Genomic DNA, 26,346 nt, shown 5'->3' with positions numbered 1-26,346 from the left:
TATATATATAGCAATCCTAAGGCAGAGGAAATCAATCAAGACAGTTAATATTAACAGCAGCAAAACAAACGTCAGCAAACGTGTTTATTAACTTGCAGTAACACGTGCATATACTTTATATTTTTTAAATAAGTAAGCAGATTTTACACAGCAGAATATACACAAATTCACATAGAAATCATTTACATGGATGTCTTATTTCAATTTAAATGAATAAAAATGTGACATGCACTTGCGGCTCATTGCAACCGCCATCTTCCCATCTCTGCAACAACATAAAGCACGGAAGCTAGTGGAAATCTGGCCTACCATACCTCCCTTACGGGAAGGGGGAAGCCCAATATAGTTGCATATCAACAATACAATTAATCGAGTTGTACAATCTTCCATACAAACAATAAGCACATTTTACATGTGAACTTTTGGTTTTACAACTTCATACAGACCAATGATTTATACTTTCCGATATGAACGACACACTCTAGACACAAACACCACCATGAAATGAAACAGTCCAGCCTCATGACGTAGTTCCTTTTTCGATTGGATCAAGCCATTTTGGTAGGCCGTACATGGTGGTTTCATATTTCCCCTCGTGGAAAAAAAACATCCCCCGCTACATTTCTAACAGTGCATTTGAGACGAAACAAGCGTTTTGTTGCAGTTGGATAACTTCATCAGCCACACTAGCATCGAGGACATCGCTTTGTTGGATCAGTTAGCGTGGGGCCGTGCGCAGTTGTTATCACGCGGCGCAGCTGCACGGTAGTTGTCCAGTGTAACGACACAGGTCTCTGTGGTCCCAACGAACAAAGGAACAGCAAGGCCGATGCACGCTCGCGAGCGGTGCGAATATTGTTTATGAAATAACTCGAGGTTTAACCCCTCTGAAAACCTTTTTGTTATATTTTAATTTGACACGTCTTTTCCTAAAATATAACCAACCAATTAGCGTGACTGCTACAGTGCTGTTAGCAACATCGGCTACCGTTAGCCGTTACTGTGGACAACCAGCCGAGCTGCTCATTGCTAACCGTTAGCATTGTTTTGATTCACGCGAGGAGTTTTCTGTTTTGGGCAAAATGGCGGAAGTCTATATTCGGGTGGCAGAGGAGGAAAACGAGGAACCCATGGAGATACCGTCCGAGGACGACGGCACTGTTCTGCTTTCCACTGTGGCCGCTCAGTTCCCAGGGGCGTGTGGCCTACGCTTCAGGAGCCCCGTGTCTCAGTGCATGCGAGGAGTGCGTCTCGTGGAAGGGGTCCTCCACGCGCCAGAGAACGGATGGGGGAACGTGGTGTATGTGGTGAACTATCCAAAAGGTAGATATGATACCACGTTGCATTCGTTTTACCTTCAAGTAACACTTTACCCGAATCGGTATGCGAGGGTATTTATAATTCATGATGTAGCTTCAGCGCACTGAAAATAGATGACAATGACGTGACCTGTAGTTTGTCCACGCCCACAAACGTGCGCTTTGAGACGCAACATGTATTCACAAAAATAAACAAAACAAGATCAACGTTTTGTATTTATGAAGTTGGCAATCTATTTAGACAGCGGCACTGCAAGAAATGCTATCTTGTTGGAGGTTAACGTTACATGTTTTATTGAAACTCCAGTTAACATTATGGTCATTCTAGAGAATGCAGTTGTTTGTGTCCATGACTTGTATTGAATTATACATATCTGTTTGTAATGTTAAGTATACTACTGCCATAGATATGGATGTGATGTCAAAGTATTAGAAAAGACCATGAATATTATGCCTTAATCTGGACATAATACTGCATTGTCTAAAATCACCATAAAGTTGAAAATACGTTTTTTAAACTTTTTTTATTTACATAAACATGGGATTAGTTTGAAATTAGGGTTTATTGGAAGGGTATTGTAGTATGTTATATGTACCCAATCAACTACGTTCTAGCAACTGCATAATCATTAAAAATTACATGAGACATGCATGTTAACACCTATTTGTTAATTGTTTTCAAATCAATTAGGCTCTTGTGAAACAGTTGTAAAAACAAGTCCAAACATTGAGCAAAATATTAGCAGAACAGTGGAAACAACAAATAGAAAATATTGATTGCATATTTTGCTCATAGAACTGGAATCTAGTTTTGTTCCTGCCGATTATTATCAAAGTCAGGGTAGTGATGGCACATTGAGTTGTAATTCACTGAATTCCTCTGTGTTGATCACATTTTAGACAACAAAAGGAAAATGGAAGAGATTGACGCCTCCTCCGCTGTGAAAATGAAGAGGGGCGACATGAAGACGTCTGATCTGATCGTACTGGGTCTTCCTTGGAAAACGAGTGAGCAGGACCTGAAAGACTACTTCAGCACATTTGGAGAAGTCATCATGGTCCAGGTATAACATTAGTAACAGAAACGCACATTGCTTTGGGTTGTACGTGGTGACAACTGATCTTCATTGCTCCATGTTTCTTCTTCTCTCAGGTAAAACGAGACGCCAAGACTGGAAACTCCAAAGGATTTGGCTTTGTAAGATTTACAGAATATGAGTCACAAGAAAAGGTGGTCTCCCAGCGCCACATGATTGACGGGAGATGGTGTGACTGCAAGCTCCCTAACTCAAAGGTGAATCTGGGAATGTCCATGTGTATCCCCACACTTTATGGGAATACAAAACTGTTATTACTCTATAAGCTGTAGTATTTATTTCTGTCCCTTTTGGGTACAGCAGGGTCCCGATGAGCCTTTGAGGAGCCGGAAAGTGTTTGTAGGCCGTTGCACAGAAGACATGACCACCGACGACCTACGGCAGTTCTTCATGCAGTATGGTGAAGTCACAGATGTGTTCATCCCAAAGCCATTCCGGGCTTTTTCCTTTGTCACATTTGCAGATGATCAGGTATACTGTTACATTTTTAGAAAGTACCTCCTGCTGTAGTGGTACCATTGCCCAGGTGACCTCATTCATGTCTTCTTTGCCCCCCCTCATAGGTTGCCCAGGGTCTTTGTGGCGAGGACCTGATTATCAAAGGTGTCAGTGTTCACATCTCAAATGCTGAGCCCAAACACGGCAATAGGCAGTTTGATCGTACAACGCGGTTTGGGAACGGTTTTGGAGCTCAAGCATTTGGTGGTGGTGGTGGTGGTGGTGGTAGCAGCCGTAGTGGGTTAGGGGGGAGCAGCACTAACAGTAGTCTGGCTAATTTTGGTTCCTTCAGTCTGAACCCTGCTATGATGGCTGCTGCTCAGGCGGCCCTGCAGAGTAGTTGGGGGATGATGGGTATGCTGGCTAGCCAGCAGCAGACATCCACCTCAGGCAGCACCTCCAGCGGAACCAGTTCTAGTCGGGACCAGAGTCAGTCTTTCAGTGCAGGCGGCAACAGCAACTACGGCACCGGCTCAGCCAGTCTCGGCTGGGGAACAGGGTCAAACTCTGCAACCAGCGGTAGTGGGTTTAGTTCAGGTTTTGGGTCCAGTATGGAGTCAAAGTCATCTGGGTGGGGTATGTAATTTAATTATTTGTATGGTAAGTATTGTGACAGAGATGAGTCTTTTCAAAAGTTAATTTCTGGTGTTGATGCGTACCTGAAAACTTAACACTTTTGTGGAAGATGTTTTGTACATTTGGAAAAAATGCTAAAGATTTAATTTAGAAAGTGTTGAAGTGAATCGTTTACCAGGATGTTTGACGAAAGTGATATTTTTGATGTCTCATTTGTTTGTATCCATTTCAACTGGATTCTCTAATGCATGTATTGTGAAATGTGTTAACCATTTTGAAAAAGCATGAATGTTTGTGTTTCACCATTATCCGGCTTTGTCATAGACTTAAAAGGCAATCTTGCATTGGGAAGAATCTGGTTGAAAGCTAAATGTTTTAAGTGTAACTTTATTTACAGTCAAGTTCTGTGGAAACGCCTTCATTGAAATCTCTTCTGCAGTTCACCTCTCTTCCATTTTCCTGTGAGGAAGCTCCTCTTTGGCAGCATTCTTGGGGTGATATCGGTATCATTCTCCCTCTTCCCACCTGTAAATGCTATGCCATCACAGAACGGCTTCACTCCGCATGTTCTGAGAGACGGTGGGTGTTTTCACTTTTATCCACTTTTAAAATGGAAAGAACGGCGCAACTGACATTTTAAGAACTGATGAGTGCGATTGAGGATGGCTTGTGGCGAAGAGATGAGTGAGCGAACGGAGACACGCGTGAAACGGACTGGCTGTGCAGTGAAAGAGCCCAATTTGACTGCTTTCTGAATGTGTGAGTGGAAGCTGCAGACGCTGCGAGCGCCTCCCCTAACATGGACATTCTTTAAGTAGTACTTCAAGATTTTTCCTTTTTTTTTTTAAAAGTCTGCAAGTCTTCCCTTACTTTTTATTAAGTATGTCGATCAAGTACAGAAATATCAAATTGTAGTGGAATGTTGTGATGAATATTTGTACTGCTTCTATAATCTGATTTGAATGCTGTATGGCGTGTGCTTTCCTGTTATTGAACTGATCTGTAAGTGTGTACTTGATGTGGATGACAACCTGCTGAAGACTCTGGGGGACGCGAGTGATAGTGTGAGAACGTGGAGTGGTGTGTCCAATAGCTCCCAGTAGCTCTCGTGTTGTTTGTGAGGTGTTTAAAAACATGTCAAATGAAGGGAGTTCTATAATAAAGTTTGTTTGAATAGATGCTTAGTTGATAATTAATTGGGTCAGTTTGTCAAATAAAAAAACCATCTAATTCGATTCACATATCTAGGGACCTTGGGCTCTGCTGGTCGAGGTCTCCGTTTGAACCCTGACTGAAGGATGAAGACTGAAGTTGCAACACTTTCAGTGTGTGCGGCCTTCTCAGACATGACATGGGGTAGTACCTGTCTTTTTGCTGCTTTTGATAGCTTGTCCGAGTTAATGATCCCTTTTTGATTTTCCACAGCTACTTTTAAGTTGGGAGGGAAGTTCTGAAGGGTTATTTGTATGTAGGTGAGCTCAACAATGTGTCATCACCTCAAGAGTGTTTTGTCTTCGATTTGGTTTTAAGTAATGAAACGATGGCACGTTGCTGAGCTTTGTAATTGGGGATTTTTAGATGGCCAGATGCACTTAGTGCTGCTTTTCTAGCTCCACCTGTTCAATCCAACCGTCATGTCTACATTTAGGGAGTTTAACATGTTTCATTTTATAGATAGTTGTTAATGTGTAAATTCAATGTTTAACTCAGGTCATAGGTGGTGGCTACATTATGTTGGGATGTCTCTGTTTGGTCCTCATTTACATACATGAGGGGGCAGAAGATTAGACGCCTGAATAGTGCAGACCAGTAGAACAGCAACACTAACTATGGAGGTCATAGGTTAAAGTATAAACAAAGGAATCTGAGTAGCCGATTTATTGGATTGCATTTGATTATGCAGGTGTACCTAATAAAGTAGTCTGAGTGTACATAATGGATAGATTGCCTGACAGTAACTACATTTGAGTTTTCCCAAAGTGTAAAATACATTCGGCTCATTTGTCGGTTTGGAAAAACAAGGCAGGTATATCATTTAGCACAGTTCTTGTAGCTTTATTTATACTTTATAATGTGATCATACATCATTGTTTGTCATACTGGTGCCAATGCACTACGACATGACGATGCATCAACAGGACCCACGACAAATAAGTCAGAAGTTATTTTCTCCAAACACTGCACATAAAATGACTTTTATATGAAATTTAATTCTGTAGAAGCCTTGAGGGTTGAAATGCTAATTACCATAGAAAATGGCACTGAAGTTATTGTCATGCGTTAGTGGGCTTTCATGTTTATTTGAATGTTGGGCGCCAGTGAGACTGCAGGTCTGTCTTGTCCTTATTCTCTGCTCTCCTCAGTGTCTCTGCTTCTCCTCTTCCCAGTATTTTTCTTTTTCAAATCCCGCTGCTCCTGGTTCAGTTCTTCACTTTTATTTTGTATGTAGATGGACTGAAATAAATAAAGGCAAATTAAACATTACGTTTGCTGTCTGCTGTAGAACATATATGTATATATATATAGTTTCAGTTTTCTGCATTATGAGGATGAAGTGTGTTTGAGTGGTTAACTGACATGTGAGTCAAAGACTACGTGTTGTGCGATTCCTTTCTGACAACGAGTAGAAATAACTCACCAACGCAGTACTACGCCGGGCGACGAGCTTCACGTCTTCTGAGGACACCGTGCTTCTTTTAGCGTGCCTGAAATCAAACATGAAAGTGTAAATCAGATGTATTATAGAAAGTGGAGATTATACTAGTTATACTAGTTCTACTAGCTTAGACTGAGACAAAAGACCTCACCAGGTATTATATAAATTAAAAGACAGCACATGGTTAACTCCTCTGTTGATCTGGTAACAGAAAGATTCTCACCGTGCAAAGGCCTCCAGGTCTTTAGCAAATATATCTGAAAACAGTGAGAGGATGTTGAGTTTCGATTGACCTGTGGCAATTATGAAATAGAGTTATGACTTATTAATGGTATATTGTCCAGCTGTATACTTTTACCTACATGAGAAGTATACATGAGTATATGTACATGAGTCAGAATATTAGTTATTTACAGTTGGTTACACATTTCTCAGTACTCTTCACAGTCAACACGGCAGCAGTTTGTGGAGCTGGAAGCTAGATAACGAATAACTAAAAATACATCGTGTTTTTTATAGAAACAAAACTGTTTTTAAAGCTTTGTTTCCACATTTTAAATACCATCTTTGCATAAAATAACAAATACAAGTAGACACCAAAAGAGCAAATTTCTGGAAGCGTTTCTATATGTTAACAGCCACGCACGTACACAGAGCATGTACACACGCACACAGAGAGAGGAAGCAGAGTGACCGTGAGACGGAGACGAGTGTGTTGTGACAGAACAATGAAGGCTGGATGTCTGAACAGCTGAGAGGAAACATGTGGACAGTAAGCTGTGGACAGGGTTGTGTAGCGCTGCTCTATATGTATGAGTTACAGTAGCAGCTATGACATACATGTGTTGTACACACTTTACTGGAATAACTTTCATTTTGTGCATTTTGGAATAACTGCAAAAAAAAGTCAAACATAAAACATTGAATCATTCTGCAAGACTTCAGATATTTAGGGAACATTCTGAAGGATTAAGTGATATCAACGTAATGCCACCATGTTTGGCCTTTTGGGCATTTTTCAGAATGATTATGTTGGTTTAATTCAACAGAAAGACTTTAGAGAGCAGACAGGAAATGAGACACATCAAGAGGTCTAGGCTGGGCTCAACGCACGACAGCATCAAGATACCTCCGTATTCTGTTAGGCTGAGTGACAGAATGAGTTGACGCTGAGACGTCTATGAAGCGTTTTGGTTGCATTAGAGCCTTCTGGATGTGAGATGGATCTATTATACTGGGCTGCGTGCTGGTTGAGAACTGTGTGATAAAGGCATGTAAACGATGAGTAAAAAAATAATACAAACACTAAAATATAATCCAACGCAGGTACTCAACTCAAGTACATTCAGTAAAGTACTGTACAAAATTACAATATTGAGGTACTTTTTTGTAGTATTTCTATTTTATGCTACTTCTATTATACTTTTAGCTACTTTGCAGATTCTAATGAATACACAATATACTAAATAGATTATTATAGATTCCTATAAACTACCCAGTAATCGGTTGAAATCAGCCCCACCTTTGCCAGCTGCAACATTAAACTAATACTTACACATAAACACATCACTACATTTTACAACAAGATACTCTTAGCAAGTCTCGCTGATATAATCCAATTATGTAAAGTGCCAGTCTGCATCATGAGTACTTTTACTTTCAGAGCTTTTATTACTTGTACAAATATACCCAACATCACTGGATATCTTGGTAAGTTGTACAAATATTGCAAATGTTGTGCTTTGTAATGATGTGTTTTGATATTTCAGCACATGGTACACCGATAGTGATTATACTCTATACTATGTATGTATACAGCTATATATATATACATATATATTATATTATATACATGTATATTGTATGTACTGTATGTCTCTGGTGGTGTCTGCTAGACTAGCATGTTGTTGACATAAACCCACCGCATTGTCTGAAGGTTGTCTCGGCTATCGCTGCTACGACTTGTCGGCTGAAGTCTCTCCGGTGGTCCTCTCTCATCCTCTGACACATGCGACCCACAGCATAATGGACGGCCGCCTTTAACCTCTGAACTCAAAACAATTCATCAGATTACAAGAAATACAATGCATCGATATAGATGGATTACCTGTCTGCTGCTGAACCAGACTGATATGTAGCTAACGTTAGCTAACGTTAGCTACCGTTCTTACCTGCCGAGTCTCGTCTTCATCAACGGACATTTTCTTCCAATCACAGCGGCTTCAATTGAGTTAGAAAGTTTGGATAATTCTCACAGAATTAAGGTGTGACAGAAGAAACGAGACGCAGTTTGTGAACACACATTTCATGTGGAAACCAAAAACTCGCGGCACAAGTAGTTTACACAGACAACTTCCGAGTTTACTTCAATGTTTAATACACAGCGCCACCGTGTGGTCCGGATGAGGTACTACACCGTGGACACATTTAATCACACACATCAGCCCACACTCAAATTACATGTTCTTTATAAGTATATAAACTATATTGTGTGGCTGTTTATGCAATCTAATTTCTTGGAAATGCTGTGGTAGTGTTTTAAAAGACAAGTTCACAGTGTCCTTTTATAAACTTGCTTGCAGACTCGATCCTCACAAGTAAGTTCCTGAGGAGAGAAAATATGAAGTTGTAAAATCTTTCAACATGATTTAGTAAAAAAAAGAAGCTAAAATGATCATATAATTGCATGAATTGTATCCGTTTTCAGGGGAGGCAACATTTTCTTTGTGCATAACCAATTAATATATACATTTTCTATGCGCATGAGTCCACAACATACTATAAATGATGACTTTTACAGTGAATTTTACAAAGTGTTTATGACAAACAGTAACTGTGTCCAGTTAATGTTACTGTACAGGGCCACCAGAATAAAGACTAGTCCTACCAGATGAAGCTCATCTCCGTGAATCCAGTGAGTCCACCCTCGGTTCTTCTTTTCTCCTTTCTGAACACACACCAGCTTATCATCTTTCCAGTTGACCACCGTCTGACAGACAAGAAACATGAAATACAAATACATAAAAAACTACATATAAATATATATACATATATATATATATACACATATATATATACATATATATATATATACATATACATATACATATATATACATATATTTTTTTTTTAACAGTACAGCCACACAAAATAATCATTTGCTTGCTTTTATTGTCTTATATTGGGGTAGTGATTATTACATAAAAATGTGACTAAAATATTACATTTGACTAAAGCTTTTACCTGGCATGACCTGTTGTCCATCCCTTTAGTCACCTCTTTGAATTCTTCTCCAATTTTGAACGAACTCTCGTAATTTTTAAAAGTAGTGAACGTCTTGATGATGAAACAATCTCCGTCTTGCTTAATCACTTTCTGGGGCTTCAACATCGAGGCAATCTTGCGAGTTGCAAAATCAATGCCTGCGTGTCAAAGTGAGAGGAATTATTTTTAGAACAAGTTTCATGTTAACTTTACCACGCCACCACGCACGTCATGCTCTGATCAGAAAATAAATGAACATTTACTTTCACTGCATATGTAACACTCTTCAGGACATCCACACAAAGAAACGTTCACTGATGATGAATAAAGTACTTTCTCATTAATTGACTGTGATGGACAATTTTACACCCACAAGCATTAACCTGCTCCATCCACTACACATACATCTTTTCCTCATAAATAATTAAACATTCATTGAAAACAAAAAAAAGCTCATACAAAGAACCGGTGACACCTACCAAGTGCAACCATGTAGCTCTCAAAGTTGACATTGCTGACAATGTCCCACGTCCCGCTGTAGTCGACAGGCATCTTTACAGGTTTGACTTTCTGACTCTCTAACGCATGAGTATCAGGAGCAAACAGATATAAGATGAATGGGAGGGATGTTTCATTGTGTGTCAATATGGGGTAAGGGTGATGCGTTGCAGCTATTTTTGAGACATACAGAGGAGGAGCACTGGAGGGCGGAACAGGACCTTTTACCCATAATATGAGGAAACTATTCTTTTCCTGTTAAGACAAAAGCCTCTACAACCGGGCGTTATTCTTAGATCTTACATTTACCAAAGCAACCCAATCTTCAAGCTTAAGTGAATGTGCAGATGTTGAGCTTGCAGGGAATACAATATGCAGCAGAGGTCTCTGTGCATGTGCAGCGTGAAATACAATCCTCCCCCCCTGCTCACATTTGGAGCGCTCTATTCCTCAGCAGAACACATCCAGCCATCAGGAGTAGTGCGACGGTAAAGTCCATGTTTCTCTACATGCTGATATTCATGGCGTATCATAGCAGCAGATGGATACCGAGGAATCAGAGGTTAAAATTGTAAGTGCCGTTTTCTGTTTTGACTTGAAAGAATAAAATACCCTGTATGTCCTTACTGTGATGTTTGATTCTACTTTATAGTCAAATAGTGAATGCAGTGTTCGTGACACTTGTCCTGGTCCCTCAGTTCTACGTCATGGGAAGGTAACTAGAGCACAGGTGAGCTCACGGGTCATCTGTACAAGAGGAAGCGTGGCATTAATCATGCCGTCCTCTCTGTTTAAAGGTCAACATCCTCAAGATACTGCAGGCAGCCTCTTCTGAACAACTTATCTGCCTCGATCGCCTTGTCCTTCGTAGCTTCAGGTAAAGCCCATCACAGCAAACACATGCAGGACATACCACAAGCACAAAAGAGATTAATATGGACACAACTTCAAATCTTCCAACAGGTTTTTCCGTGATATTCACATTGGTAGACCCAGTTCCTCAGAGCTTGTGGGCCTCCTATCATGTGTTTGGGCTGCTGACATGTGGACAAGGACTATGCACTGCCATCCTGACTCTGACAGCAGCAGCATGTGTAAGACAACCACTGAAGCCTCATCACCGGGTTACGTAGAGAAACTGCAGCATCCAAACTTTTTACATGTGTATGTTCACAGGCCAGAACCACCCCGGCGCTGTACTACATCTCCCTTATTCTAACTGCTGCTTCTCTTTTCAGTACAGGTGACGAACACTCCTTGTGAATTATAGAAGACCATTCGTACGCTGGGTTTTCTGTTCAAAAAGGAGTAACACCTGCCTGTGTCTATTCAGGTGTCTTCATGGTGAGAGGAGGACTCTGGTTGACTCACAGGAAGCTTGTGACGGACCCGAGCAGAAACAATGAGCAGTAGAGCAGTCCAGCTGTCACACGTTGACATCGGATACTCCACACATTAAGATTTCATGTGGTTTCCGTGCCGCCAGCAGCTGGTAAATGTTAAACCTTGAGAAAGTGACTTAATCCTCCTCACGTTTCAACGCTCACTTCAGGAAAACATCACACAGCAGGTGTTTCTGTCAGTTGTTAAAAGCAGTTTGCTGTTTTGTTGGACATTTGTTTCATGTAACAATCAGTCATAAGCTAATAAATATGTACTTCACCGCTGTAGATTCAGTGTATTATAATTATTACAGTACTGAATAAGAGGTTTATCTCACTGGAAAAGTAAAGCTACATTAAACAGATTATAGCAAGAAAATTCAAAGGAAATGTGTTCAATTTTAATCAGTTTGGAACTTTCACAAAGTGGAAAATGATAGGAATGGAAAGAAAATCGAAATAACATGTGATGCTCACCTTACAATGCACGGGGGAAACATTTTGTAGATGTATTGACTGTAAAACATGGACACCATTATCATATTGTTCTTCACAGGCTGTTACTGCTTTAGGAGGATGCAGGACGATGTCTCCTCTAATAAAGCTCATCCAGACGGATCAAACACAATAACACGACTGCGGAAACTCAGCGGCTCTTCAATCTAAAGAAGGTACGTAAAATAAACATTAAGCTGCTCTTGTTTGGACTACAGGTATTAATAGATTCTAGCTATTCTATTTTCCACATTGTTTTTACAGTGGAATGTGAACGGGTCAGAAATGTGCCGTTTTATTAATGAAGCACCCGATATTTTGAATTACCGGAAGTATTTCAAAAACATATATTCATAACAAACATATCAATATTACATTATGAATGGGACCGGTCACACAGTGTTTTCTAATGCACTAATTCACGCAACAATAGAAAACATACAATCGAGAAGTGAACACGCATATCTGTGGATTCACAAAATCCCCTGAGATCAGACAAACACCCTGGACTGGAAGTAAGGAATCATCAAAAACAGTTTGTCGGAATTGCTTTTTGGCACGAGACTTTGACGACATCAGATATGCATAAAGTGCTACACACTCTGTAAACGATGACAGTGATGTATTGCTCTAGATTTTCACTCATCTCATACATAATTAGGCAGATTAACTAAATGCAGTTCACACACACGCAGACAGAGATTTGAAGTAACTTTCAGCAAAAGAGGCAGCTGTGACAGTTGTTCTTAACCCATTAAGTACAGATTGTAGATACTCGACATTCCAGAAACCTCATTGCATGACGTACACACGTAAATACAGCAGCAATGCAAGAGCGAGGGTGGGTAATGTATTCTAGAAACATATTTCACTGTGTTTGTTGAAAGTCTCATTACTTCCCGATAGAAACCAATAAATCATGAAACAAAAAAAGAATCTATATCTGGTATCTGTGGCAGGACTGTAATCAGTCTGCCTGCACTCATTGCGCATCACCGGAATTTTTTACAAGCTGGTTGACGGCCGCGAGTACTAACAATAGCTTGTTGTTTGCGTTCATCATGGTTATTTTGGGGGAATAGCTTTAGAGGAGGGCTTGAAGGGAATTATGGCTAATAAGCTAAAAACATGTAAACCCACAGATCCTGCTGGCTCATAAAGAAATGGTCGAATTGACAGTTTGTAATTCCTATCCTAAAAGTGCATCATAGTCTATGTACCAAACAAGCCTGCCATCAGCAGGCTTCACCCCGGTGACAGGCCACTTGTCTGGGTCGTCCTTCACGCGGCTCAGCTGGGTGATCAGTTCATGCTTGCCTTTGCCCATCACTAAAAGAGCCACGGCACGAGCTCGGTTAATGGCGCTGAAGGTGAGGCTCATGCGCTGGTGAGGCTTGACGGGGCTCTCGGTGAGGGCGACCAGACTCTCCCCCAGTTCATCCACTTTACTGCCAGGGAACAGAGAGGCTGTGTGGCTATCATAGCCAACTCCCAGCAGCACAAAGTGGAAGCTGGAGCCGTTAACCAACTTGCTGATCTCCTTCTCATACAGCGGCGCTCCTCCGTCCTCCTCCACGCACAGACGCTGGTTGAGCTGCACGGGCATGGGGTGGATGTTGAAATAGGGTATCCGCACATGTTGCAGAAGATGGTCGTACAGGCCGTGGAAGTTAGACTCCAGTTCAGTCAGCGGCACGCACCGCTCGTCCACCATCCACACATGGGTGTGGCTCCAGGGGAAGGAGAAGTGGTGCAGGGCCAACCTGTGGAACAGCGCGAGGGGAGTGGACCCCCCAGAGATGGCAAGATGGAAAACACCGCCCTCGCGCACAGCTGCCTCCGCTGCTTCCTGAATGTCCGCAGCTAGCCTCTCCATCAGCTCCTCGGCCCAGGCCGACACCATGTCAGCGCTACGAAATTTGCCTTGCATTACTTGGAAACTGTTTGCTGACGCGCCACCCATCTGCTCAGGGCTGATTATCACCACCTCACTGTTGTAGCCGATGTCTTTACCATTCACACGGATGTCCAGCAGGTCTCCATTGTCGGCTCCCCCGGGGTAAATGCGGGGATAAGAGCCGGCCAGGCTGTCGAGCAGTGGTGTCCATAAGGCCCAGGAAGCCAGCAGGTTTTCAGCACTAATGAAACTATTTTTACGTCCAGCAAAAATGTGAGAAATAAGTTGTGAATAGGCTTCCTTCGGCTCCGTTGGAGTTTGCACATAATAGTCTGAAATAGGTAAACCTAGAATATTGACGTCTGTATGCTCCGTCACTTCCTTCCAATCACCGTCCATCGAAACTGGCCTGAACAAATTCTTACTCACAAGAATTGCTGGATATTGAAGGCTGCCATGCCCAAAGTAGAAAACGATTTGTTTGGGCTTGCAGTGGACGCCACTGGGGTTCTGAAGACAGAACATGTCATTCTTGAAAAGTATGCGTGCATATCCCACCCGTTCATCTAACATCTTCCCTGCGATCATCAGAACTGGCACACCTTCATACTGGGCCTCATCAATGTGTGCCAATACAGCTGAAAGACACAAACAGGATCACTTATTAGAAGAACCGCAATCATCGTACAGCAAGTGTTTTACAGCAGTGAAGAACACGTAAAAAAATCATGACGATTGAAAAGAAAAGCAGTCACCTGCAAATGTCGGCGTGAGACTGACGTGATCTTTGGTCTTATTCGTCTCCTGCTGGACTGTCGTTTGGTACGCTTGATACTGGCCGACCACAGCTTGATTCTTTCTCAAAGGCAGCATGGCACTGAAGACCTGCAGCTTCTTTTGGAGGACTTCTTCACTGCTGCTCAGATTCATGGGCAGCCTCATCGTCAACAGGGTCATGACCTCAGTCAGGTGGTTCTGTAGCACATCTCTGATCACCCCGTATTGGTCATAGAAGGATATACGACCTAGAGGACAAATGAGAGGAAACACATGATTACGTTTATTGAATTCTTGCTACTTTTTCCCCATTTACACAATTTTTAGATTACCTTTAACATCGAGGGTCTCTTTCATTACGATCTCCACCCTCTCGATGTGGTGCTTGTTCCAGATGGGATCCAGAAACTTCCTGTTCTCTACTCTGAATGGAAGTATCTTTGCAACAACCTTTTCACAGAAAAAAACACACCATGAGTTCAAACATCTCATCTACAGACTCACGGGTGACGGGTCACACACTGAGGTTCTCTTACCTGCTTCCCCAGGTAATGGTCAATTCTGTACATTTCTTCATCCTTCAAGGAGCTCCCGAGCTGAGTCGCAAGCACCTGAGCACTCCTGAAGTCGTGTCCGAAAGGTTTCTCTAGCACCACTCTCAGCCACGCCCCGCCAGTCGGCCTACAGCTGTTATTGATCTTATCAGCAACATCTACGTATGCAAAGGCTGGTAGTGAGAAGTAGAATAGCCGGCCCGCCTCTGTCATCCCCTCTTGTTGAAGCTCTCGCTCGATGTGCTCGGCCAGATCCCGGTAGTCCTCTAAGGTCTTCAGCTGCCGATACCGTGCGAGCCGCAGGAACTGCTCTTTCAGCAGAGCGCAGCGCTCCGGCACTACATCCTTTGAGCAGGACACCGCCTTTAGGATCTCGAAGAGGACCGGTGTGGCCGCGTCGGCAGGCGACAGTCCCCCACCATAGAAGGAAAAGGTGTTTCCACTTCTGACTTGGTTCACGTACAGCTGGAAGAAGCCCTGCCACAGGTACTTCTTTGCCAGGTCACCGGTGCCTCCCACTATGACCACTGAAACATGGCCGCTTCTCTGGGCCTCTGCTCGTTCCAAGCCATTTCCTCCCTGGGCACACAGAGTGACCAGAAGCAGGAGCACAGTCACAAACATGCTCCGGTCCTACCCGTCTACACTCCTGTATGAACACAGCCACAAGAGACGTTACATGTAGGCGGATCTCTAGCACCATTAAGACATCAAGACATCATATCAAAGCTTAATGTTTGAGTAACACCAGGCATGACGATGCATGTTCGTAGGGTAGCAAATAACAATTATTTTCCCCTTTTGATTAATCTGACGATTATTTATCTGATCTATAAAATGTCAGAAAACAGTTAAAAAAACGTAGATTGCAATTTCCTCGAGCCCAACGTGATGTTTTAAAGTCTTTCTTCTGATGAAACTCAAATATCTTCAGTTTACTATTACATGTGAAAAGAAACGCAGCAATCCATCACAATCAACAATTAAAACAGTTGATAATCACTATTCTCTTGATAAACTCATTGAATAAACAGCTCATTTTCCATCTCTAAACGTTTGAGACAAAAAGCCATTTGAACATGAAAGTCGCCCCCTTTGTCTTATCAATGCCACATTGCAGAAAAGCTACAAGTGAGATACACATTCACATTTTTAACAACATGCAATAGATATACTGCTGAACTGTAAAGTCAAACATCCATAAACATATCACAATTAATCTTAAAAGTCACAATTAAACGTCTAAGAGTCAATAGATACATAATCTGAACACTATGACTGGGAAGCAATAGTTCATACAACTGGGAAAAGGGAACTTACACAATTCTCCACAGACAAAATAGATCAGCAGTAATTTACTTCGCACTTCTCCAGCTCTTTTGAAGTGGCTTGAGAGCTGCTGATGTACTGCAGTTATGATTGTGTGAGCGTAATGATCAGAGGATCCGAGTATACTGGTGGAGCAAAGGGGTGTCGACTTTGCACTTTGCTCAGGGCCATTGAGCTGTACAACCTCTCTGCTGTTAACAGAGTGCTGGGAATGTCCAACCAACTGTTGACAATGATTCTGATAAACCGACAGAGGAAGGCTGCAGCAAAGGCAAAATGTTCAGTAAGAGTATACGACGCCAAAGGCAACGTGTGCTCCGGTGAGCAGAATTGCCAACCGCAGGCATGTGTGCGTTCTGACTATCAATACATGGTGACACAGCGCAAATATTTAATGCCGTTAGAAAGTTAAAAGTAAAGCTTTTCAGGTACTCGCTCTGATTAATCTGGTGTCATTGTTTTGTATCGAGGCATCAGGTGCCGAGGTGTTTTAAAGCTGATTAATGACAGAGAACATGTTATTTTGCCCCCCTCTCTCTCTCTCTCTCTCTCTCTCTCTCTCTAGGGAGGGAGACTGGAAATGATACACGTTGAAGAGAATACTCGCAGTTTGACGCTCATTTTATGACTGAATGAAACATCTGGAATCCCAGTGTTCCACCATTGTGTTTACACAGCAGCAATGCAAACAGCAAAGGCCACCTCACCTCACTGATTCAACAACAGCTGAAATTAAGGTCTGATTTACTTTGTCAAGGATTACTGCAGTCAAAATAGATAGATTATTTTCCTTACAACTTGTTAAATCTTATATGAGGATTAACAACATACACAAGGAGACTTCTAAATTATAAATGTGACAAACACTTTCATTGCTCACTAAATTGCTCTTTAAAACCACATGTACTCTATGGCTTCAAGGATATTACTATTCTACTTATTACCACGCAGGAATCAATAAAGTGGCAAATCATCTGAAAAGACACCATCTCCATTCAGCTTTGCATTTCTGTGCAGCTCGTCCCACAACACATGATTCCTCCACATACAGTTCAACATTGACTCATCGATCCATCAAACTTGCCAAACAGAATGAGCAGAAAGGGCATCTTTCCATGTCCTGAAGTGATGATCCTCAACTGACCGTCACACATTCGGTTATTCTGGTGGAATTCTCAGGAAGTTTCCTTTAATAAAGTGGCGCCGCGTTAAACCAGAGCACATTGCCCACATGTACAATGAGGACTTGTCAAAGGAATCTTTGTGGCCACATTTGTCACAGCCAAGTGGTCTGCAGTAAGTAACACGAGTCTTCTGCCCGGGATGTTTAAACTATTCACTATGTTGATTCATTTTAAAAGAGACAACTGGAATTTTGATGAGCCAATAATGTTTCGCATTTCCCAGAAATCATGTGTCTTTAAATAGCAGCTGAAATAAACGTAAGCAAGGCTTGTGACACACACACACACACACACACACACACGCACACGCACGTCGGCCCAATTCCAAGCCATCGCCCTACACCCCCTCCTACCCACTTCCACTCTGTTTGCACATACACGTGGAGGGTCTGCCATATTATCCCAAACCAGCAGGGAGTGGAAGGGGTTTTTAAACCCATCAACAGCTAGTCTCTGGCTCAATCCCAACGTCCACACTCACAGACGTTGAGGCGTACTCTTGCAAGGTCTGTGAGGGCTTCGGGCCGGCCCCTCTTGAGGGCTCTCTCACAGTCATTTTAAGCCCTTTATGCACACTGTCTGTAAGCCTGCATCTCTGCAGACTTTGCCTGATGGACTTACCAACGATTCATCGCGTTGTGGCGTTAAACACGGGGTAACCAGAGAGGAAGCCTGGCTGCGTGAACAAATGAAGAGGATGGCATATTCCATTTACACAGAAACATTAACGTTAAGGATTTAGGATGGTACATAAAAACACATGAAATCAGAGGAACGCAAGCAGAGACTATATTACACACCTGGTTTATTCATCAACCATTTATTTTAATTTCGCTTACTGAAACCGTTTTGACAAATACGAGTGAATAGTTTATTTGACGTTTACCTCTCATCTGGTAAGAGCCTGGAAGACGTTCAAATCAGACAGTAAAACGTAAAATAAACACCCACAATTGTACATGTTTTGGTGTCATCAAGGTAATGTGAAATGTCTCAGCAAAGTGCTGTCCCAGTCCTATTTACCCCATTTCAAGCTCTTACAGTATCTCACACTGAACCACTTACCAGGTGACGTCAGTAAATCCCTGAGGGTTCAGGGATTACGGCCTGAGGGGGGACGTTGGGATTGGGCCTACAGTACATCAAGCTGAACAAGTACAACGCCCACAAATGGTTGCATGCGATAACCTGAACAAACGTTTAGTCATAAACTGCTCAAACTATGACAGACATTTCATATTGTCACACAGACGATAACAACTTAAAGATGAAATGTTATTTGGGATCAAATTTTCCCATGCCTCGTCTCAACACGGTAGAAAGTGTAGAAAGTGTTCCTTTGATTGTTAAGTGTTGTGTATTTACATCAGACATATATATTTCTTGTTGTTTACACCTCTCAGCAGCTGTAACCCCAATATCTTCAACTGTGCAATACTGATGTAACAGTGCAATCATTTAGTATAATAATCCAACTGTGCACTGTACCCTGGGGAACAATGCATTTAATTACACCGTACATTTAAACTAATATTCTTGTTTATTGTTACGATTAATGCATATTTTACACTTATTCATAGATCAAATTTTTTGCATCATTTGTTCTGTTTTATATATTGTTATATAGTTAAATAGTTATTTTTCCTGTTTTTTTCATATGTATTGTTGTTATATTGTAGTATAAGGCACATATTTTACATACGTATTCCTAATTAATATTTTATTGTACTTTATTTAATAAGTCATACAATTATATACTACAATGGGAGCAACTGCAACGTAACGCAATTCCCCCCGGGGATCGAACAAATATTTACGAATCTAATATTAATTTACTTTACCAGGGAAGTTGGTCAAGCAGCTTGCCGCTGTTTTTACAGCACCTTGCACCTTAAAGAAGGCTGCTTCATTCAGCGGTGAGTGGTGTTTGTTTTCCTGCCACTGTGGTCTCACTAACCAGGAAACAAAACATCACACAAATAAACGTAAGGGGATTATCTATCGGTGGCATCAGGAATGAAAGTAACTAAAGAAACGTAACTAACGTTCCCACCCGCTCTGGTCTGGTGAACATAGCGTTACGTTAGCGTAGTCACGTTAGCGTAACGGAATTGTATCTTAAACACAGGAACTGTCCGTTTATGTACTGTATTGCGAATTCATCAATGAACGTTACAAGTCATCCCCCCGGTGTCGTTTGCTTTACTTAGCTAACACACACCGACAGATGAACGGCTAGGTCGATATGTATCCAACGATTCCACCTGCTAGTTAGCTGTCAAACTTCACTTCCGCTAACGTTACAAACAAAGAATGATCCACAATCCTTTTTCTTAAATCTGCTACTGCGGTTTCACCACAACTGCTGATAAGACTCGCGCACAAAACCCCCCACGTGTGACAGCAGTTGACAGACAGCGTGAAAAGTAAATTAGATACGAACCTGCCCCTTGGTGGCACGGAAGATACAACATCAATACACGCTTCCTGCAACAGTCACGTGACCCTGTTCCGATGCTTATACCTTTACCGCAGGCTGCAGATAGCTATGCATTTGTATTATGTAAGACTCGGTTCCACAGTAGCGTGCTTTGGATGGATACAGTTTAAAATAGAGGGAATAGGACTGGAACAAAAAGAGTGGTTTCCGTCTTCTTCAGCTGCAGAAAATAGTGCTTCGTCAACAAGTATGTAGGACAGTAGGAGGGAATCTCACAATTCTATATTGTGCAATAGTCGTTCTTGAAATTGATTGTACAAGGGGAAATATATAAGTAAAGAAAGGAAAATATATGCACTGTCGATATTAGATTAATGATTTATTGATATTCGTAACATTGAACATTGTATGGATTTAAAGTAATGGACCAACGTTGTGTACATGAGTCATCTCGTCTTTCTCTGCAAAGTTTTAAAGTCTATAGTTCTACTTGCAGCGAATATCAGAGTATTTTAAGCCAAGCAATAAAGGAAAATACTTTGCACATTTCTCAGTAAAATAAATGTTTCTTTTAGTGATGGAGTCCAAATGCTCTTTTTACATTTAAAAAAAGAGTATTAGATTATTAAACATCGCTACACTTATTTTACATCAGCTGTAGTTCCCTGGTTGCTGATCCAGCAGCTGCAGACCCGAGTGCATTATCCACACAACAGGGACATCTGTTGGTGTCTGCGTGGTATAGCTGCTTTCTACTTGAGTCATTAAACTTCCAACGTCTCATCAATGAAGTGCTCCATCTCCAACTGAAAAATAACAGCTGTCCTCTGCGATGTCAACAAGCTGCCACAGTCTACATTGAACGTCTCCAATTTGTAAAACAGGAATAAAAAAATCTGAATAACACACACTGCTGACTTTGAGTGGACAAACATTTAGCTCCTGTTTGCTCTGCATTGTCCAGCTGTCTCATGACATCACTCCCTGAATCCAGACCTACCCCAAACAAAGCAGGTGTCCTTTTGGCCAAATAATGAACCAATTGTTGTTGACCACACTGTCAGTCGCCCTTTCTGATCCTCCCCTTTCCTCTTCTGAACAGTTGTGGTCGTTACAGCACAGACCTTGACTCAGCAGCTCCATGATCTAATACACATAATGTAAATTATAGATGCTGAAATTACACTTTACCGTTAACTTTTAATAAAGTTTGTATTCTTAAAATGGTACTACCACAAATTGAGAGTTACTCTCGTTTTTCCATCCCACCTGAGTTGTTTGGATGTTCACATTTTATAAGAAAAATATTGGAATTTAGTGGCACAGTAAGTTGTAAAGACAATTTTACCAGATCCATTTTGTAGCTATTCTTGAGCTTTTGATTGTATTCGTATTCTATTTTCCTCAACAGCTGTTTCCATATAGACAATAATTAACTTTCAATTGCACATTTTACGCAAAAAAGTCCTTTGGTTGGTTAGCAATTAACTTTTCATTTGAACAACGTGTTTTAGTTTCATCCCAAATTTGAACGTGGGCTACACATAAACACACGCACACTCACACACACACACACACACACACACACACACACACACGCACACACCACTCCCTTACAAACAGCTGTAATGCCTGTGATCACGTATAGCCCTCCCAAGTTGTCCGGCCACTGTGAAATGTAAACAGTAAACAGGATGGAGCGTCCCCCCTTTGTGTGTGGACAGGAGGGGTCGGCTGCTCCAGACAGAATGAGCCCATGCAGAGCGTGCTAGCCCAGCTGTCACTGCTATAACTTCAGACTTGAGAGACCACAGGACGCAAGCTGGAGGGCCACTGTGTGTGTGTGTGTGTGTGTGTGTGTGTGTGTGTGTGTGTGTGTGTGTGTGTGTGTGTTTGTGTGTGTGTGTTGTCGGCCCACACCCCCCAGGCATTCCCCTCAGCCCCTGGCTTCCTTCCTCCCCTTTGTTAAGCCTGCGAGGCAGACTTCGTCAAGCTGAGCACACAAACGAATGCATATGAATGTGTGCCGTCATCTTTATTAGGCCCCTTTGCCAATACCCATTACATTTAACACGGGTCCTTACTGAAGGAGATTTCACTTTCAGTCATGCCCTCGTCCCCCCACTCTTACTTGTCAGACGAGGAGGATTATAGTGACCTCAGTCTGGGATAAGTTGAATACACAACCTGTTCCACACTAATAAGAGTAGATAATAACGAGCAATGAACAAAGGCTGATTCTGTTATGGTTGTTTGTGGGTGATTATTTGATATGTGACTTTAACGGCAAAGGTAGTTAGTGGTGGTTTTATATTTCAAAGGTGAGACAATCTTTCTTTGAATTCTCACGAAAAATATATCTGTCTTTACCTGCAGCGTTCACGGCTCTTTGATGAGGTCAGTGCCAATGCAGGTGGCGATGACTGATGAGGGCGAAGCCACAAATAGACTTCTCCCATGTATGTATGACTAATGCTCTGTATTTTAAACCACATTCCCACATTTCCTCTCCTCATAAGACAAAAACTTGTCGGAGCGTGTTCCCTCTTTTGTTCCTGAACGCTACGCTGCACACAATGTAGCCCACATAAACAACAGACACCCACCCCAAATTCCAGTGAAGAGAGGTAGTGTTTTTCAGAGGTGGCATGTGGAGCTTTTAAAACGAGATGACTGAGGATATCGAAGGGAAAAAACAAAACAATGCCCAGGCCTTTCAGTCCACACAACAGAGCACAGAATGGAGAAGCTTCCACAACAGCATCGTGTTTGTTAGGAACATAAAGGGCTGGAGGTTTGGGATGAGTGTAATTATTAGAGCACACTATTGTTGCCAGATACTTTACAATATGTGTTGTCGTGGTTTTAAATTCAGTTTTGGTGCGGGACTTCATGTACCTGTATTGTACTTCAAAACCTGTTGAAGGTTATTTGCGTGTAGCTTATCAGTATGGTTTCATATTGTGTCACTACAAGTACAGCAGTGAATAATAATGCCGTGATTGTTGGGCTAAGATAGCTTGTGTTTTTGTCGTCACATCTGATTGTTTTTGCCTTGTGTGATTGTTGTGTTATCGTAAAGATTACACACTCCTTTGTGGCTTGCAAAGTCCTACCTCATATGCTCATAAAAAACTTAAAGCCAACAGGATTATCTAAAAATGTGATGTGTCCTTTAGCCTCGTTCCAGACATCTGAATCAGGGCACATGGCCGATTTCTTCTGTGATTGGAATCCAGCCTGATTAAAGACGACTAAAGTCACCAAGTCAAGGATGCAAAGCAGAAAGTTCTTCATTATTTGATAGCAAGCAGACTTTTAAATACTATTGTTTCTATAGAAATAAAGATATTCCTTGATTGAAAATGTATCAAATTATGATACATCACATACTAAGACAAATAGGATTTTTAACACAAAGTTTGAACAACAAAAGAAAATATGTTTGGGTAAATAATTGTTTAGCACCAAGAATAAAAATCAAACGTACTCATGCCCTGTTATGTGAAAAGTAACTGTACATTTACTCAAGTACTATACTTCATGCCAACTTTGAGGTACTTGTATATATTGCTCTTTTGATTCCACAGCCTTTATTTAACAGTTACACTTACAAGTTCCTTTTCAGGTTAAACATGTCATACAAAACATATGATCATTTAACATGACACATTATTATGGATTGAACTACCCAATGAAGGAGTTAAAACCAGCTCCACTTTGACAACTACCGGTACAACATTAAAGTACGCGTAAATGTTAAATTTTGTTGCAAATACTTCTATACGTTACTTAAATAGGAAATGCAATGGGGTTTTTGCTATTGGTCATGGTGTGGCATTGCTATCTTACTTGAGTAAATAAGCTGAGTACTTCTTCCACTACTGATGGTTATGCTGTCAAACGGTGTAAACAAAGGTGTGAATTCATCATTTCTTAACAAGGGTTTTGGGGGGGCCCTCACTGAGAAGGTGGAATGGTGGAAAACAGCAGGCGTATTTTATGTTGGCAGTACACAATCGCTCCCCTGGTGTTTTCAGTAGTGTTCCACCTCTCTGTTTGCTGATACCACGAGGCGTGTAAGGAAAGCAGGGGGTGTGAGGGGAGGAGGGTCTGAATGACATGGCGCTGTTGCTTCGGCCTGCTATTCACTGACCCACAAAATGCCGACCCAGCCCCCACTGTGAAGTACTTTTGTGTTGTCGTCACCCTCAGAAGCCCGGGACCAGGAGGGGGGGGGGTTAGGCACCCGGGGGGCTCAGCGCTGATGTGAGGCCTCAGTCTGCTCTCCAGCAGCACGCATGCACTGTTAGGTGGATAAAAAGAAGCCTGCATTGTAATGAAAGCATTTGCATACTTGTGTGTGAGAGAGGGTGTTAACCTTTGACACCGTCGAGAACTGGCTGACAACAGAAACCACTTCTCAGAGTCTAAGCATTAACACATTCGAAAATAACACCTTAGCGTACCTCAGTGTGTATGAAAACGATTGAAGAAAGGAGGGAAAGGGCTGCTTGAGTGCTTAAGATGTAAGTTTCCTTCAAGTGGCAGTTCACACTCAAAACAAAGTGTGTCGGATCATTTGCAGGTGAGGGATGTCTGTATCTTAGAGCATGATGTCGGGTCTTTGTGGGATTGAAAAGCTCAGGAAAGACAAGAAACTGAAATGTAGTTTCCAAAAAGAGCTGATATTTGAGAAACAAGTTCAACCTGAAGGAAAGCAAACACATTACGTCTCACTATAAGACGAGAGGCGCATCTTTACTTGCAGTGCATGATTTAATAAGACGGCGTCAGGTTTCTTCTTCTTCTGTTCTGTTGGATATACTTTTCACGTTAAACTACAATTTGTGTTTGAGAAATTGAAGTATTTGTCATTTGAAGGTCAGAAAGCCATAATTCAGCCCACACTTAACTTGTTAATCTATTATTTCACCAACATCTTTCACTCTGTCTGTTGTATGATTAATGTCCGTGTATGGTAACGTCGGACAAGACAATGTCCGCCTCTTCAGTTGGTTTTTTGGGGGGTCTTTGTCAGGGTGGCTGACTGTGTTTGGCTCTCAAATCGAGGTGCTCTACTCTCCAAGTACACGGCGCTTCACAGAGAAGACTTGACTCTGAAATTCCTCCAGATAAGAGTTGCTAGGTGATGCTATTGTCAGATCTTCTTTGTGGTCACATATTCATACCCAAATTGTAAGGTTCTTTATGAGCAGCGTCTCATTAGTAGTCATATATTCATACCAGACCACCCCCTCCCACTTGACCCCTCCTTTACCAGTCGTGGGAAAGACAAGTCCAGGACGAGACGTGGAGGATTCAGGCAATTACTTGGAAGACGGTCAAAAAAGATTGTCCAGCTTTAACACTCTTTCATTTCGAAAGGCGAGTAAAGCGCAAACATTTTTGTACTGTATTACTGACACTTATTGTTTGAAACATTTAGCCCGCTGCCAGAGCGTAATATCGCAGCACAGATAAAACATCCAAGAAGGTTTTTAAATGTACACCAAGTTCAAATGTGATCAAGCAGGACTAGAATGGATCTTTTACAGCCATGCTATGGTATAGCTTGGTATATTTTACTCCACTGTTTATTTGTTGTACATTTGTTATAGTTGTAGTAAGTCTGAAAAAGTATATTTAACGTATAAAACAGACGATCAAATGCTAAATAATGATGAATGGATCTGCATCTGTAATAAAAACCCATATTACAGGCTATAATAGTATGACCCTCTAAAAGAGATGATTCTGCATAATACTATAACTTTTGATACTTTAAGAATATTTCATGTTTTAAAACTTTTAATCAAGTAAGGGGTATAATGTATAATAATATATGCTGGAAGGGTTAATTTACATGATACAAACTCTTGATTCTTAAAGTGCATTGTGCTGGTACACTTACTTTAGGCTACTTACATAATGGTTAACATTGAGGGATTTCTACTTTCACCATCACTGCTTGACAAACTTGCAGAATGTTTAAACAATGACTTAATCTTTTGCATTTAGCTTTTGTTGTTGTTAACATAAGTTACCTCTGCTGACTTTAATATCCACGTGTGTTTGATATGCAAAATGTACATGATAGTACAGAGTTTGATTAAATATTGAATTATCCATTTAACAAACACTTTAAAATCAATAAAATGACAGTTTATGAGGGCCTTCATCCTTCTCAATGAAACAGGTGCGGTTAAACCGTCTTGGCCCCGCCCCTATATTACCATATTTGGAGAACTTCAGCATTCCAAAGCTTTGTTGGGTGGGGGGGTGGGGGGGAGAGGCGGAGCGATGACGCCACCTGTTTCTCAATGGTCTGCGGGCTCGTGCTCACTGAGCCGGTGGAGTGAAGTATTTGGAGAAGTGGA

At 41.5% G+C, this 26,346-nt stretch overlaps 4 protein-coding genes across 6 annotated transcripts; 1 reads left to right on the top strand and 3 right to left on the bottom strand.

Moving 5' to 3' along the window:
- The first annotated feature begins 570 nt into the window (after positions 1-570).
- On the top strand, positions 571-4,669 carry tardbpb (TAR DNA binding protein b). Of its 2 annotated transcripts, none has more exons than XM_079265442.1 (5): positions 571-1,323; positions 2,220-2,383; positions 2,473-2,613; positions 2,720-2,887; positions 2,980-4,669. In XM_079265442.1, the coding sequence occupies exons 1-5, from the start codon at positions 1,083-1,085 to the stop codon at positions 3,496-3,498; spliced, it is 1,233 nt and encodes a 410-aa protein (XP_079121568.1). In that variant the 5' UTR covers positions 571-1,082; the 3' UTR covers positions 3,499-4,669. The 2 variants fall into 2 exon arrangements, with proteins under 2 accessions (XP_079121568.1, XP_079121567.1); XM_079265441.1 differs by having other exon boundaries at positions 2,717-2,887.
- Positions 4,670-4,738: 69 nt separating this feature from the next.
- cenps (centromere protein S) lies at positions 4,739-8,479 on the bottom strand. 2 transcript variants are annotated; one of them, XM_079265444.1, is made up of 5 exons: positions 8,318-8,479; positions 8,069-8,192; positions 6,370-6,439; positions 6,129-6,195; positions 4,739-5,944 (listed from the first exon to the last, which is right to left on the bottom strand). In XM_079265444.1, the coding sequence occupies exons 1-5, from the start codon at positions 8,345-8,347 to the stop codon at positions 5,834-5,836; spliced, it is 402 nt and encodes a 133-aa protein (XP_079121570.1). In that variant the 5' UTR covers positions 8,348-8,479; the 3' UTR covers positions 4,739-5,833. The 2 variants fall into 2 exon arrangements, with proteins under 2 accessions (XP_079121570.1, XP_079121571.1); XM_079265445.1 differs by having other exon boundaries at positions 6,370-6,403.
- Positions 8,480-8,503: 24 nt separating this feature from the next.
- rbp7b (retinol binding protein 7b, cellular) lies at positions 8,504-10,008 on the bottom strand. The gene is made up of 4 exons (XM_079265443.1): positions 9,890-10,008; positions 9,390-9,568; positions 9,034-9,135; positions 8,504-8,751 (listed from the first exon to the last, which is right to left on the bottom strand). Exons 1-4 carry the CDS (start codon positions 9,960-9,962, stop codon positions 8,698-8,700), a joined length of 408 nt encoding a protein of 135 aa, XP_079121569.1. The 5' UTR covers positions 9,963-10,008; the 3' UTR covers positions 8,504-8,697.
- A 1,726-nt stretch (positions 10,009-11,734) lies between these two features.
- Positions 11,735-15,654, bottom strand: h6pd (hexose-6-phosphate dehydrogenase (glucose 1-dehydrogenase)). The gene is made up of 4 exons (XM_079297211.1): positions 14,996-15,654; positions 14,792-14,909; positions 14,438-14,707; positions 11,735-14,320 (listed from the first exon to the last, which is right to left on the bottom strand). Exons 1-4 carry the CDS (start codon positions 15,635-15,637, stop codon positions 12,975-12,977), a joined length of 2,376 nt encoding a protein of 791 aa, XP_079153337.1. The 5' UTR covers positions 15,638-15,654; the 3' UTR covers positions 11,735-12,974.
- Between the last annotated feature and the right edge of the window lie 10,692 nt (positions 15,655-26,346).

This window comes from Melanostigma gelatinosum (assembly GCF_949748355.1).
Source record: "Melanostigma gelatinosum genome assembly, chromosome: 3".
Taxonomy (NCBI): Eukaryota; Metazoa; Chordata; class Actinopteri; order Perciformes; family Zoarcidae; genus Melanostigma; species Melanostigma gelatinosum.
Note: the sequence above shows the minus strand (reverse complement) of the source record. Positions and strands in the feature narration are given on the sequence as shown.